Below are 12,140 nucleotides of genomic sequence, written 5' to 3' on the forward strand. Positions count from 1 at the left end.
AAGAGTTGTCCCTGTACGCATGGAACGGAGATTTGGCTTGTCAGGAAGTCAGGTGGAATGAGCTGAGGAGACTCGGGGCTTCTGGCTCGAGAAGCACAGAAGCTCCCAGTGACAAAGACTGCTCACTGCAATCCACACTGCGAGCAGGACAGCTGTTCAGGCCTAGGCTGCCAGGGTGTGTCCTCAGAGTCCTGCCCTGGAGCAGCCCCGGCTGGCCCCTGGTCCTTCCTTAGGTGGCAGTCTCCTTGTTGAAACAGCTGTAGACTGCTGTAGAACATGGTTCCGTAGGCAGGCGCACCCTGGCTCACGACGTTTGCTCCCTCCTTCCTTTCTTGCTCTCCCATACTCTCCCCATCTCTCTCTCTCTCTCACACACACACAGAGGCACACACGCACCTGCACACACAGCCCTGCATTCACACCAGCCTGCTCCTTAAGCATTCCTCAGACCCTTAACATTTCTGTTACCTTCAGTTCCTAACAGGGCTGGCCTCACAGCCAGAGCAAATCTTTAATAGTCATGAGACTGAGGATTCCTGGGAAGGGAGGAGATGGGAGGCCGAGGGAAGATTTCTTGCCTCTGCCAGGAGCCTGCAGGGCATTTACCTGCCTGTGGCAAGGTCAGCACCTGGGCCAGCCTGAAGAGTGTCTTGGCTGGCAAAGCACGCGGTGACTGGACATTGTATGCACTTTCTGGACGGCACTGTGTCCTGGATCTTCCTTCCCTCGGCGTATCTAGCAGAGACTTCTAGGTGGCCACTGGGAGGCAGCTTTGGTGAAGGAAGTGGTCACCTCTGCCTGAGTTTGTCAGTAGCTCAATGCATGACCCTGCTATGAACGAAAACCAGGTGACTGTGTCTGGCCATGTACCTACCACCCACTAAACTGGGTGGGTTATTGTTTCCACAGTTCACCTCGATTTCATACAGATATTCCATGCGGGTTTCATACATATATATGTATGTACATATATACTTTATACATATATGTAAATGTGTATGTCCATATGTACACATATACATATACTCACACTCACACATACACACATGTAAGTATACACACATTTCCACAAAAAGACGTCCGGCCACAATTTGGCTTTTTGGGACAGTGAAGTCGGTGTCGTTTCTCACTCCACAAGATCCCAGAAGTGGTGCTTCTTAAAAAAATGTCATTCCAAAATCTGCTGTCTTTCTTCCTTCTTAAAAAAAGGGTTACTAAAACTTGTCTTCCCAAGTCGAGAGACTTAATTCCATTTGATTGCACCTCTGCAAACATGTAAAAAAAATTGAAGTAGACTAGAAAATGATGCCATGATAGAGCTCCGTGTCACTGTTCCAATGTCACCACCTCCACAGCCTGGCCGTCCATGGTGACTGCGCTGTCCGATATCCTGGTAGTCACTGGGGCCATGGCCACCTGCACTGGCCCGTTGCCCTGGGCGAGGCTGGTTACCACAGTCTGGTACATGCTCACAGGGATTTGGACCAGGCCTGGAGAGACAAAGCAAGACTGTTGGTGGGGCCGTGCTCAGGGACCAGGTGCTGGCTGGGGCAACTGGCTCTGGTCCTGCAGGGGATCACTGTCTGGCAGCCCCAGGTCAGTGACTTACCTGCTTTCCAGACACAAACAAGTCTCAACTTCTTTCTTTCTTTCTTTCTTTTTGTTAGAGACAAGGTCTTACTATGTAGCCCAGGCTGGCCTTGAACTCTTGATCTTACCGCTTCAGCTTCCCAAGTGCTCAGATTATATGTGTGCCATGGCACCTAGCAGTAAATCTCTTTTCTCACTTCATCTCTTTAAGACAGACTCTCAGAAATGAAGAGTGGAGATACTAGAAACCCGCTTCCCCAGAGGTCTGCGCGCCTCCATCTTTAGGAAGCATAGCCCATTGGGTGTGAGTCTCCCTGCACTGCTGGCCACCCCTGCTCCCAGCACAGACCACCTGTTCTGCTGCACTGCTTGTCTCTCAGTGCTCTCGCTGCCATGCTCAAGCTTCTATCAGTTTGAAAAGAAACAGCAACCAAACCCAAATTTCTGTCTTTTATCCCTGTTGTGTGGCCACTGGTCCATCTATGTCTTTTACTCCAGAGTCAAGCGTATAAAAAAAATAAACCTCTGGGCGTGGCGGCACACGCCTTTAATCCCAGAACTAGGGAGGCAGAGGCAGACGGATTGCTGTGAGTTTGAGGCCAGCCTGGTCTACAAAGCAAGTCCAGGACAGCCAAGGCTACATAGAGAAACCCTGTCTCAAAAAACAAAAACAAAAACAAGAAATAAACCAAATCAGCTCATCTGTCTTCTGATTTTAGAATTCCACAGACTGAAATTATTAAAGAAAAAACCACATATTTTAGAATTAACTAAAAAGCAACAACAAAACCAACAACCACACCTCAACTATCTCCCAATACATTATCACTTAGAGCAGAACTACTGTCTGAAGAAAGTAGCATGGAGTCTCAGAGACGGGTTACTCCATTTCCAGTTAACTTGGCCAAACAATCCTGTGCATTGGCCTCATCTTCCCATTGGAAGTAGAATTACATGAAGATGGGATGGTCTGACAGTCAGTAAAGTGGAAGCTGTAAACCCCAGTCCCAAAAGGACTCATGGCATGGGGGCCTGGATTCTCCAGGAAGAGGGAGGAGGCTGGTAACAGAAATTTGTGGAAAGTTAATATTTAATATGGTTAATAGGTAGGTACCCCAAACCCTTACATCCAGATCACCGTGACAGATCATCTGAGATTCAGGCCAAAGAACATACTTATAGTGAAATGAGGTGAGTGGAAAGGCCGCTCTAACACTAACTGGCCCTAATGTCCATAAGCCAGCTAGCTCTGTCCCATACAACCTGGGAAGCAGAATTCTGATGTGCCACACGTAAGGGGCACAGAGGTACACAGGACAGGAAGGCAGCTTAGGGAGAAAACAAAACAAATGCTGTCAAAGTCTGCTATCCTCAAATTATTGTCTTAGAATGGGAATCCATCTAGATCTATACATAGCGAAATATATACAACAAAACAAAACAAACAATCTCACACACCTGTAGTGGGGCTCTGAGACAGGAGGATCATGTGAGCTCAGGAATTCCAGGCTAGCTTGGGTTATAACATGGGGGGGGGGGGTCCATTTCAGAAATACAAAATGTAGAGCTGGGAGTATAGTTTAGTGGAAGAAGTTTCATCTGGCATATAAGAGGCTCTAAGTTCAAGTCCTATCATCACAAACAATAGCAGCCACCCAAACCAGCCAACCAGTCAGACCTCAAACCCCCACATTTGTGATAGGGTGTGTCTGCGATGCTACCTCTCAAGAGGCCATGACAGGAGAATGGTGAGCTAGAAACCAATCTGGACGGCACAGTGAGACCCTGTCAATAGAAACCACAGCAGCAACAATGAAAGCCCAGATGACTCCAAGATCCTACAGCCAACTTGAAAACAATGAGAGTAATTTAAAAATAAAAAGTGCAATAAATAAAGCACATTCCAAAGGTTATAAGATAACAAGGAAAATTTCCAGAGACTAGGAAAGATTACAAAGTAGGGAAATTTAGACACACTAGCAAACTTCTATTACTGAAGAACGAGTTTGGCACAGAAAAGTCCATTTGATGTGCTCGGCACAATGGACAGTAAGAGACCCAGACATCAGACACATCTCAGTGAACAAGGGAGACAGCAAAAAGCACAAATGATTCTAGAAAGGGTGAACTAAGGGTTGGGAAGTATATGCAAAAAACTACGTAAGAATAATAATGAAAGCCAGGTGTGGTGGCGCATGCCTTTAATCCCAGCACTGGGGGGGGGGGGGGGGGGCAGAGGCAGGTGGATTTCTGTGAGTTCAAGGCCAGCCTGTTTACAAAGAGAATCCAGGACAACCAGGACTACAAGAGAAACCCTGTCTCGAAAAACAAAACAAAACAAAAAGTCACCATGGCAAATATAGAAGCTAAAATGATAGAGCCATGCTTTCAAGCATCCAAGAATCACTTTCAGCCTAGAATCCCCCCCCACCCCCCACCCCAGACAGGGTTTCTCTGTGTAACAGCCCTGGGTGTCCTGGAACTCACTCTGTAGATGAAGACAGCCTTGAACTCACAGAGATCTGCCTGCCTCTGCCTCCAGAGTGCTGAAATTAAAGGTGTGAGCCACCATGCCTGGCTCAGCCTAGAATGCTATACCTAGCTAAGATGATCTGTATGAACTGCACATAACACAACTTCAGCTATGACTCACAACTTTGGCTGCCCACGCATACTGCATACTTTCTCAGGAAGCTTGGAAAATGTGCCAGTATGGAGAAATCTCAGACAGCAGTCACATGGGCTGTGGACACCCTGACAGAGAGAACAGGAACAAGGGCCAGAGCTGCGCCTGAGGCCAGGAGCCGCCAGAACTAGAGCTGGGCACAGCTGGTTCAACCCTCAAGCAGGTCGAGGAGTCTCAGGCCTGTCCTATCAGAGGTCACCAGCTGAACGACAGAACAAGCTGAGAGGCAGCCTGAGCTACTCACACCTGAAAAAAGTAGATGTTGTCCTCTACTGTACTAGTAAAAATAAAAGCTATACAAAAGGACAAAAATGAAATGTACTAACACAATCGTTTTAGCAGTGAACAACTTTTACATGGTTATAATACAAATAGTCACAATTTGTGTGGGAGTCTTACTTGAGACTAAAAATTAATTTGAAAAACAGACTTTAGGCAGTGCCTGGGAAGCAGAGGTAGGCAGATCTCTGAGTTGGAGGTAAACTTATTCTACACAGTGAGTTCCAGGCCAGCCTGGGCACATAGTGAGACCTTGTCTCAAAAGAAAAGAAGCCTATGACATGAGTTCAATTCCTGGGACCCACATGGTGAAGAGCAATGACTCCCAAAACTTGTCTTCTGACCATCACACACACTTGGTAGTGGTGGTAGTGTGTGTGTGTGTGTGTGTGTGTGTGTGTGTGTGTGTGTGTGTGTGTGTGTGTGTGTGTGTGTGTGTGTGTGTGTGTGTGTGTGTGTGTGTGTGTGTGTACCTGCCCAAGTGGGGTTAAGGAAATTAAAACAAAAGAAAATCTGATTTCACAGTCTTACCTGTGTGTGAGCATTTTCTATGTGTCAGTTTTTGTCAATTTAATTTTAATGATAGTCATTTCTGAAACCCTACTTTTATGAGCATGTTAACAAGACAAAGGCCGTACATGATGGCACATGCCTATAATCCTAGCACTCTGTGAAGGCAGAGGCAGGTGGGTCTCTGTAAGTTCAAGGCCAGCCTGGTCTACAAAGAAGTCCAAGATAGTCAAGGCTACACATTGAAACCCTTTCTCAAAAAGCAACCAAACCAAACCAAATAAATACCCCCCCAACAAAACAACCCCCTCCAAAATCCAAACCCAAACAAAGGCAGGGGCAGTGCAGCCTCCCTGAGAGTCAGAGCTGAGGAGAGCTCTTGTCTGTGTGATGGGGAGAAGATGGCAAAGGATTGAGAAGGAACAGGAGGTGTGGCTTCAGAGCAGAAGTGGTCCAGCTTCTTCGAAACCACTGCAGCTACTGGCTTTTGAGCTGAATCAATTCGTTCCATTCACCTTTCTTTGCCACAGGCTATGTTGCTTAGCCCTGTGGTTTCACACTTAGGTACCATAATGTTAATAGTTAATAATATACCCCAAATTCACAGCACAGTAGAGAGGCTTTGGCATGGTGTTTAAGGCTCTCATGGTTTGCTCTAGTCTATTTTCTTGTTCTGAGGCAGGGTCTCAATATGGAGCACAGGCTGGCTTTGAACTTTTCATCTTCCTGCAAGTGCTAGGAATGCAGGCATGCACCTACTATGCTCTGGCCTATAAAGGCTGGGATGTACTTAAGCTTCTCACACAAGCACCTTCCTGTTTGTGTGCACCATGACTTCTGTAGCAACTGCTCTTGACTTGTTCTCTGTCCTCCAATGGCTTGGGTCCTCCTCCCTGGTAGCCCCATTGCACTGTGCCTAGCCCTGTACAGAGGAACAGTCTTACACATCACTGTGTGCATGTCTTGTCTGCAACTCCATTGCAAATGCCTCAAGGGATCAAGCCTATAGCTGAGGCTCTACACGAGCAGGTGCTCAACAAGTTCTCCATACTCACAAACAGAAACTCAAATGTAAAGTCTCTGCTAAGATGGCAGTTCAAACCCATAACCTCAGCAGCCAGAAGGGCTGCCGTAACTCCAAGGCCAGCCTGGGATAAACAGTGAGACTTTTTCTCCAAAATAAAAACAAAGTAAAAATAACACACCCAAGACCCAGCAAAATAAAACTTTTTTTTTAAAGACTGCATTTTGTGTATTTCATATTACTCAGGGAAGGAGCCAATTTGCCCTCTACAAACTGAGTTATAAAATGACTTCCACACAAAGCTGTCTTCAAGGGGTTTAATTGTGACAGTCACTGCACATCTTAAAGAGAGAAATTCCACAAACAGGGGGTCACTGCATAACCTCAAATGCCTTGAAATCCCAGCCCCACTCTTTCCTGCATGCATCTTGTTCACTCTGCTACACCCGTGTGGGGATTTTAAGACCTCTCTGTCTCATACACAAACACCCACACAGGCATTTTGACATGGGATTAGAGTAAATCTCCTCAGTGTCTCTGACCTAGCAGCCTTTATGTCCACGGCACAGGGGAGGGACTGGAGGCTTTGAAGCCCAGCACGCACTAAGTCGGGCGGCTGCCCTTGGCTGGGATGATTAAATGCTGAGGCACAGTAATCAGGCTGGAGCTGCCCCTACATCTGCTCAGCCTGGCCCTGATTAGCCCTAATCTAGGGGCACATGCTAATCCAAGCCTGTATTCTGGGTCACTTCAATTGATTAAGCAACAGGAAGCCCTTCACGTTCTACTTTAAGGGCCTGAAGTTTCTTTTCCTTTTTAGGGAGACCCAGTACAGGTGTAGTAGCAAGACTCCTCCAAACACATGTTGCTGCATGTCCCTGAGGAGGGATGCAGTACGGCAATTATTCAGAAAAGAGCACTCCTTCAGCAGAACCCTGGATATATCAGGGAGGCGCAGACTCACAATGTTCTAAAGACTTTAGTACTCCAAAATATCAAAGCCACAGAAATACTAAGAGTTTAGCAAGTCCAAACTGCTTTAAATTCAAATTTTTATTATCATTTGTTTTGAGATAGGGTCTCACTGTCTAGCCCAGGCTAGCCTCAAACTCATGGCACTCTTTCTGCCTTGCTCAGCCTTCTGATTACAGATATGATGCCAGCTGTAAAACATGTATCCAATCCAGCTCCTGGGGAATTCACAGAAACAGGTGGATTTTTGTGTTTGAGGCTAGTCTGTATGCAGAGCCAGTTCTAGGCCAGTCAGGGACAAAAAAACCAAAGCCCCCCCCCCCCAAAGTTTAGGAAAAAACAAAACAAAACAAGAAAGGTCAGGCAAGATGGTTCATGACTTCAGTAAGTAGTGTTCTCTCTCTCTCTCTCTCACACACACACACACACACACACTCAACAATACTCAGCAGCTACTGGGTGTGGTGGTGGATGCCTATAAAATGAGCACTTAGGAGGCAGAGGCAGGAGGATCTTCAGTTTGAGGCCAGCCTGGGTTACACAGGTGAGACCCTGTCTCAAAGTCAACCCCACCCTATCTCCCCAGCCAGGCAAGATAGTGCATGACTCAAGTCCCTAGCCCACAGCCTCCCTGAAGCTAGCCTTGTCAACAAAGTAAGACCCTGTCTCAAAAACAGAACAAATAGGTGAACAGCCTGGCTCTCCTGTGTGCTGTACACACGACCCTCCCCCAGCTTGGCTAGCTTATGAAGCTAGATGCCTGGGCTTTGGATCTGGATCTGGGAGCCTTTCCATGCACGAGAGCACCATGGCCAGCAAGGCAGAGGACTGTCCTGTCACAGCTCACACTGCTCCCTTTCCAGGCTTCATGGCACATCATGGTCCACGTTTCCTCTTAAATGAGGCCTGACCTTGTTCTGTCTTAATTAAAATAAAATCTGTTGGGTATCATGTTGAGCATAAACGGTAGGGCCCAGCCCAGTCTTCCCTTCCGACCTTACCTCAATACATGGCAATTACATCCTTCCCGCTCTCAGGTGCAGGCCTTTGAAGGCACCCTCACCAACCCTCGACTTCATGTCCAATAAAGTACCTAACCCTGTCAACTCTGCTTCCTTGGTTTTTGTAATAAATAAATAAAAATTTAAAATTAATATTACTTATACATATGTATGTGTCTGTGCAAATGAATGACTGGAGGCTGGAAGAGGCTGACAGGTCCCTTGGAGCTGGACTTACATACAGGCAGCTGTGAACTGCCACATGTAGGATTTCTGAACGGACAATGAGCACTCCTGGATGCTGAGGCAAGTCTCCAATCCCAAACTCTCCTTTCAAAAGCGAAGGGGAACACAACTTCTACTGTCTTATGTCAGTAATAAGTCCTCCCATCCAACTCTGTACCTTCAGTTTTCAGAAGCTTTAGTTAAAAGTGAAACAAAATAAGCACCCACAAGTCAAAACCCAAAGCCAGACATATGTGCTAAAGTTAAAAGCTAAACTTTATTTCTTTTTCAGTTGCTGAGGCGAATTAAATTTGAAGAAGATAATATCTCCATCTCCAACAACGTAAGCTCTGCCTTGTTGTCTGTACTTTCCAGCAGCCTTAGCTGCATTTTCAGAACTTTCCTCTTTAAGATCTTCGTCTTTCATTACTTCCGCCATAATGAATCCCTTTCCAAAATCTGTATGAATCTTTCCTGCAGTCTGAGGAGCCGTCACGGCTTTCCTGATGGTCCATGCATGAACTTCATCTGGGCCTGCAGTGAGAAAGTATTCTAGTTGGAGTGCTGAAAAGCCAGCCTTAACGATCGTTGGTAAAGCACTGTCACGCTCATTTCCAGATACTTCTACGTGTCCTCAGAACTTTAACCCAGGCTGGTCTCTTGATGCTGCTGCCACAGCTTCCCAAGTGCGAGATTACATAACTACCTGCTTAGGTTAGCTGACTTGAGCAAGCATAAACTCTTCCCACAAGTTCCCTCCATCACAGCCATGCCTGTTTCCTCAGCACACCCTAAGTACCACACACACTAGTCCATGCACATCTCCCTCCTAGATTCATCCTGCAGGTAGGCTGGACTCTTCCGAAAGCCCTGCTTTCGAGTAGTTCCTGGGTCTCTTTAGAAGTCTGCTACTTGAGCTGTTGACAGGACCGTCACTGAATACTGAGCAACCTGAGCAGTGGCTGTCCAGTGGCTGGATGCATCATGACACACCTCATGTTCTTCATGACCTTTTTAGAAATTGGGCTACATTCCTTCCAGCTTTGACCTGATGCCCTTTCCTTGGCTCCAGAGCAGAGCAGCTCTCTCCACAGTGTCCTCAAGGTGCCAGAAGCAAATGCTCTGTGGAAATCTGGGGCTTTTCACAGGAGGGTTATCTTACTCCACAGGCTATCTTACTTCCATGAACGCATTCTTAGCCACAAAGGCCTGTATGAATTCTGTCATTGACACCTGTGGGCCTTAGTTTCCTCATATGTAAAATGGCGATTACTAATCACACAAAAAAGCTGAACCAGGTGTGTCGACATAGGAAACCTTTGGTATAGTGTCTGGCACACAGTAGGTCTACAGTACTTGTCAGCTGCATCTCAAGATGACTTTGAATGAGAAGTCTAGCTTGGGTTGCAGGCAGTAGATCAAAGCTCCCAGGAAGCAGCAGGCAAGCGGAAACAGCACTCATCTTGCAACAGGAACTCGCTCTTACGGTAGGCAAATCATTTGCCAAAGGCCTCCAAAGACACCAGCCATGGAATCATGCAGAGAGGACTGGTGGCCAGCTCCCCATGTGCATCACAGCAGTGGGCTCAACAGTACTGAACTACATGCCGGAGATGAAGCAGCCGCTGACCCACTGCATGGGTGAGCACGTAATCCTGGGCAAACCACTAACATGGACTAAAAATGACAGCGTAACATACACAAGGGTATGGGTTCAATCCCTAGCACTGAAATAAACGTGTCATATACAGGTGTGATCAGGTATAGGATGCTATTACCACAGTTCTGAAACTTGTCAGAAGTGAACAGGACAGACATGAACCCAACAGAACACAGGGCCTCAGGACTGGCTGCTCATCCTGACCTGCCGTAAGCCCTCCCCCACCTCAGGACAAACTAGGGCAGGACAGACCACTTTCAGAAGAATGGGCCTTTCATTTGTCTCCCAAGCTGGGAACCCTCTGGGAACTATTTGCTGTAACTTAATCTTTCAGTCCGAAGGCCTTGAGTTGGCTCTGGAAATAACTCTAGTTGGGAGAATATTGATGGTCAAGAGAGGGAAAAATAGCTAAACAAAACAAACACAACAGCCGGTGGAAGAGTTTTTTGAGATGTATAGCCTTTGAGACTGTAGCTTTGGCTGGAACTCATTATATGGCACAGGCTGGCTTTACACCCAGCAAGTCTCTTGCCTCAGCCTCCTGAGTGCTGCAATCACAGGCATGAGCCACCACAACTGACTGAGAAATGAGTCTTTTTAAATAAAATTTAAAAAAAAAAATTTTTTTTTTTTTTTTCTGAGACAGGGTTTCTCTGTGTAGCCTTGGCTGTCCTGGACTGGCTTTGTAGACCAGTGTGGCCTCAAACTTGCAGTGATCCACCTGCCTCTGCCTCCCGAGTGCTGGGATTAAAGGTGTGCACCACCATACCTTGCTGGAGAACTGATTCTTAAAACTAAAAGATGATATTGTAGTTTATGTAACATAAAGGTGAACTCAGGTAGGAGGAGAACACTGGCCTAAGTGGAGAATTAAGCCTACAACCAGAGAGGCTAAGAACGAACAGGAAAGCCCTGAAGAAATGGCTCAGAAGTTAATAGCAATTGTTACTCTTGTGGAGAACTTGGGTTTGGTTCTCAGCATGGCAGCTCACAATCTTAACTCCATTCAGTTTCAGGGGATCTGATGCCTTTTTTCTGGCACCAAGCACACACACACACACACATATGCAGATAAAGGCAAAACACTCACACAAAATAAATCTGAGGAGAGGAAAAGGAAGGAATTTTAATTGCTTTAAAAACAAGGAATTAAGTCAACCACCCTCATGTTATGAAGTTTGTCAAATCTTTCAATATTTCACTTGAAGACTTGGGAAAAACACACTAGTGGCTGATGTGTAAGAAAAGGCACTATCTTGGCTCACAGATCCCATACAGAGCTGCTGAGATCTGATCCTGCTGGAAGCAGATGTATACCAGTCTCACAGATATGACTACTCCCTGTCTCTTCACTGGATCAGATGCTTTTGATAAGTGTCCCATTAGCCTTTGACTAGCTTTTCAGCCTTTCTAGGCCCTGACAACAGCGCCCCTAGTGTCAGCAGGAAGGAGTTACAGAAGAGAATGACGTTTTCCCATTTATAGGCTGAAATGCTAAGTCAAGGGCAACTCTCTGGCATGAGGGACAAACGGCTGTAAGACTCTTAGTTCTGTTTAAACCAGTCATGCTTTGTGTCTTCCCTTATATCAAGCAGGGATTGGGTGCCATCCAGCTAATAGTCATGAGGGCACAGTACAACAGGCCAACTCAGAGTAATAAGTTTCAGAAAGACCCATGATTGGGTGTCAATGAACCTGTCAGAGGGGGAATGTAAGGGCAAACTTAATGCCATATTCTGTATTCTGCAATTAATGATGTTCTGTATGAGAACTTGTCCTTTAGGTGACCCTTCTCCCTGTGTTCTGGGAATGACACCTGCCAGCAGTCCCCAGAAACTGCAATCCACCTGAGTGATTACATACAACTAGCTCCCAATGTTCCCCTCCAGACTCAGGCTCCACCCAACCTGCCTGAAGGTCAACACTCCTGTGACCTACAACTTCCCTGAAGATCCAGCCCCCACCCAACCTGCCATTCCTGTGACCCACTATGCCTTCTTCCCTTTATAAGCCCATTGCCCTTGAACTTGGGGTCACTCTCCTATCCTGCTGTGTCAGGAAGGACTGTGATCCGAAGCTTTGAGCCTTTAATACAGGACCCTGTGTATGTTAGAAAAAGAAAAGGCACTATCATGTGAATCAATGCAGGCCTGGTTCCCTGGCAGAGAGGCAGAGATCCAATGAGAAGATGGA

The 12,140-nt window shown here is 46.5% G+C and overlaps 1 protein-coding gene across 5 annotated transcripts in view; it reads right to left on the minus strand.

Moving 5' to 3' along the window:
- Nucleotides 1-387: 387 nt before the first annotated feature.
- The window catches only part of Nrf1 (nuclear respiratory factor 1), a 71,093-nt gene continuing 59,340 nt past the window's right edge, over nucleotides 388-12,140 (minus strand). For 2 of the 5 annotated variants that reach the window (XM_051151800.1, XM_051151799.1), the window contains one exon: nucleotides 388-1,490. In XM_051151800.1, coding sequence (XP_051007757.1) covers nucleotides 1,327-1,490 — 164 coding nt within the window. In that variant the 3' untranslated portion in view covers nucleotides 388-1,326. Of the gene's footprint in view, nucleotides 1,491-8,242; nucleotides 8,822-12,140 lie in introns of those variants that run through there. The other 3 variants (XM_051151797.1, XM_051151796.1, XM_051151798.1) reach the window with 3 other exon arrangements.

The sequence above is a fragment of the Acomys russatus genome, chromosome 10, assembly GCF_903995435.1.
Source record: "Acomys russatus chromosome 10, mAcoRus1.1, whole genome shotgun sequence".
NCBI classification, from domain to species: Eukaryota; Metazoa; Chordata; class Mammalia; order Rodentia; family Muridae; genus Acomys; species Acomys russatus.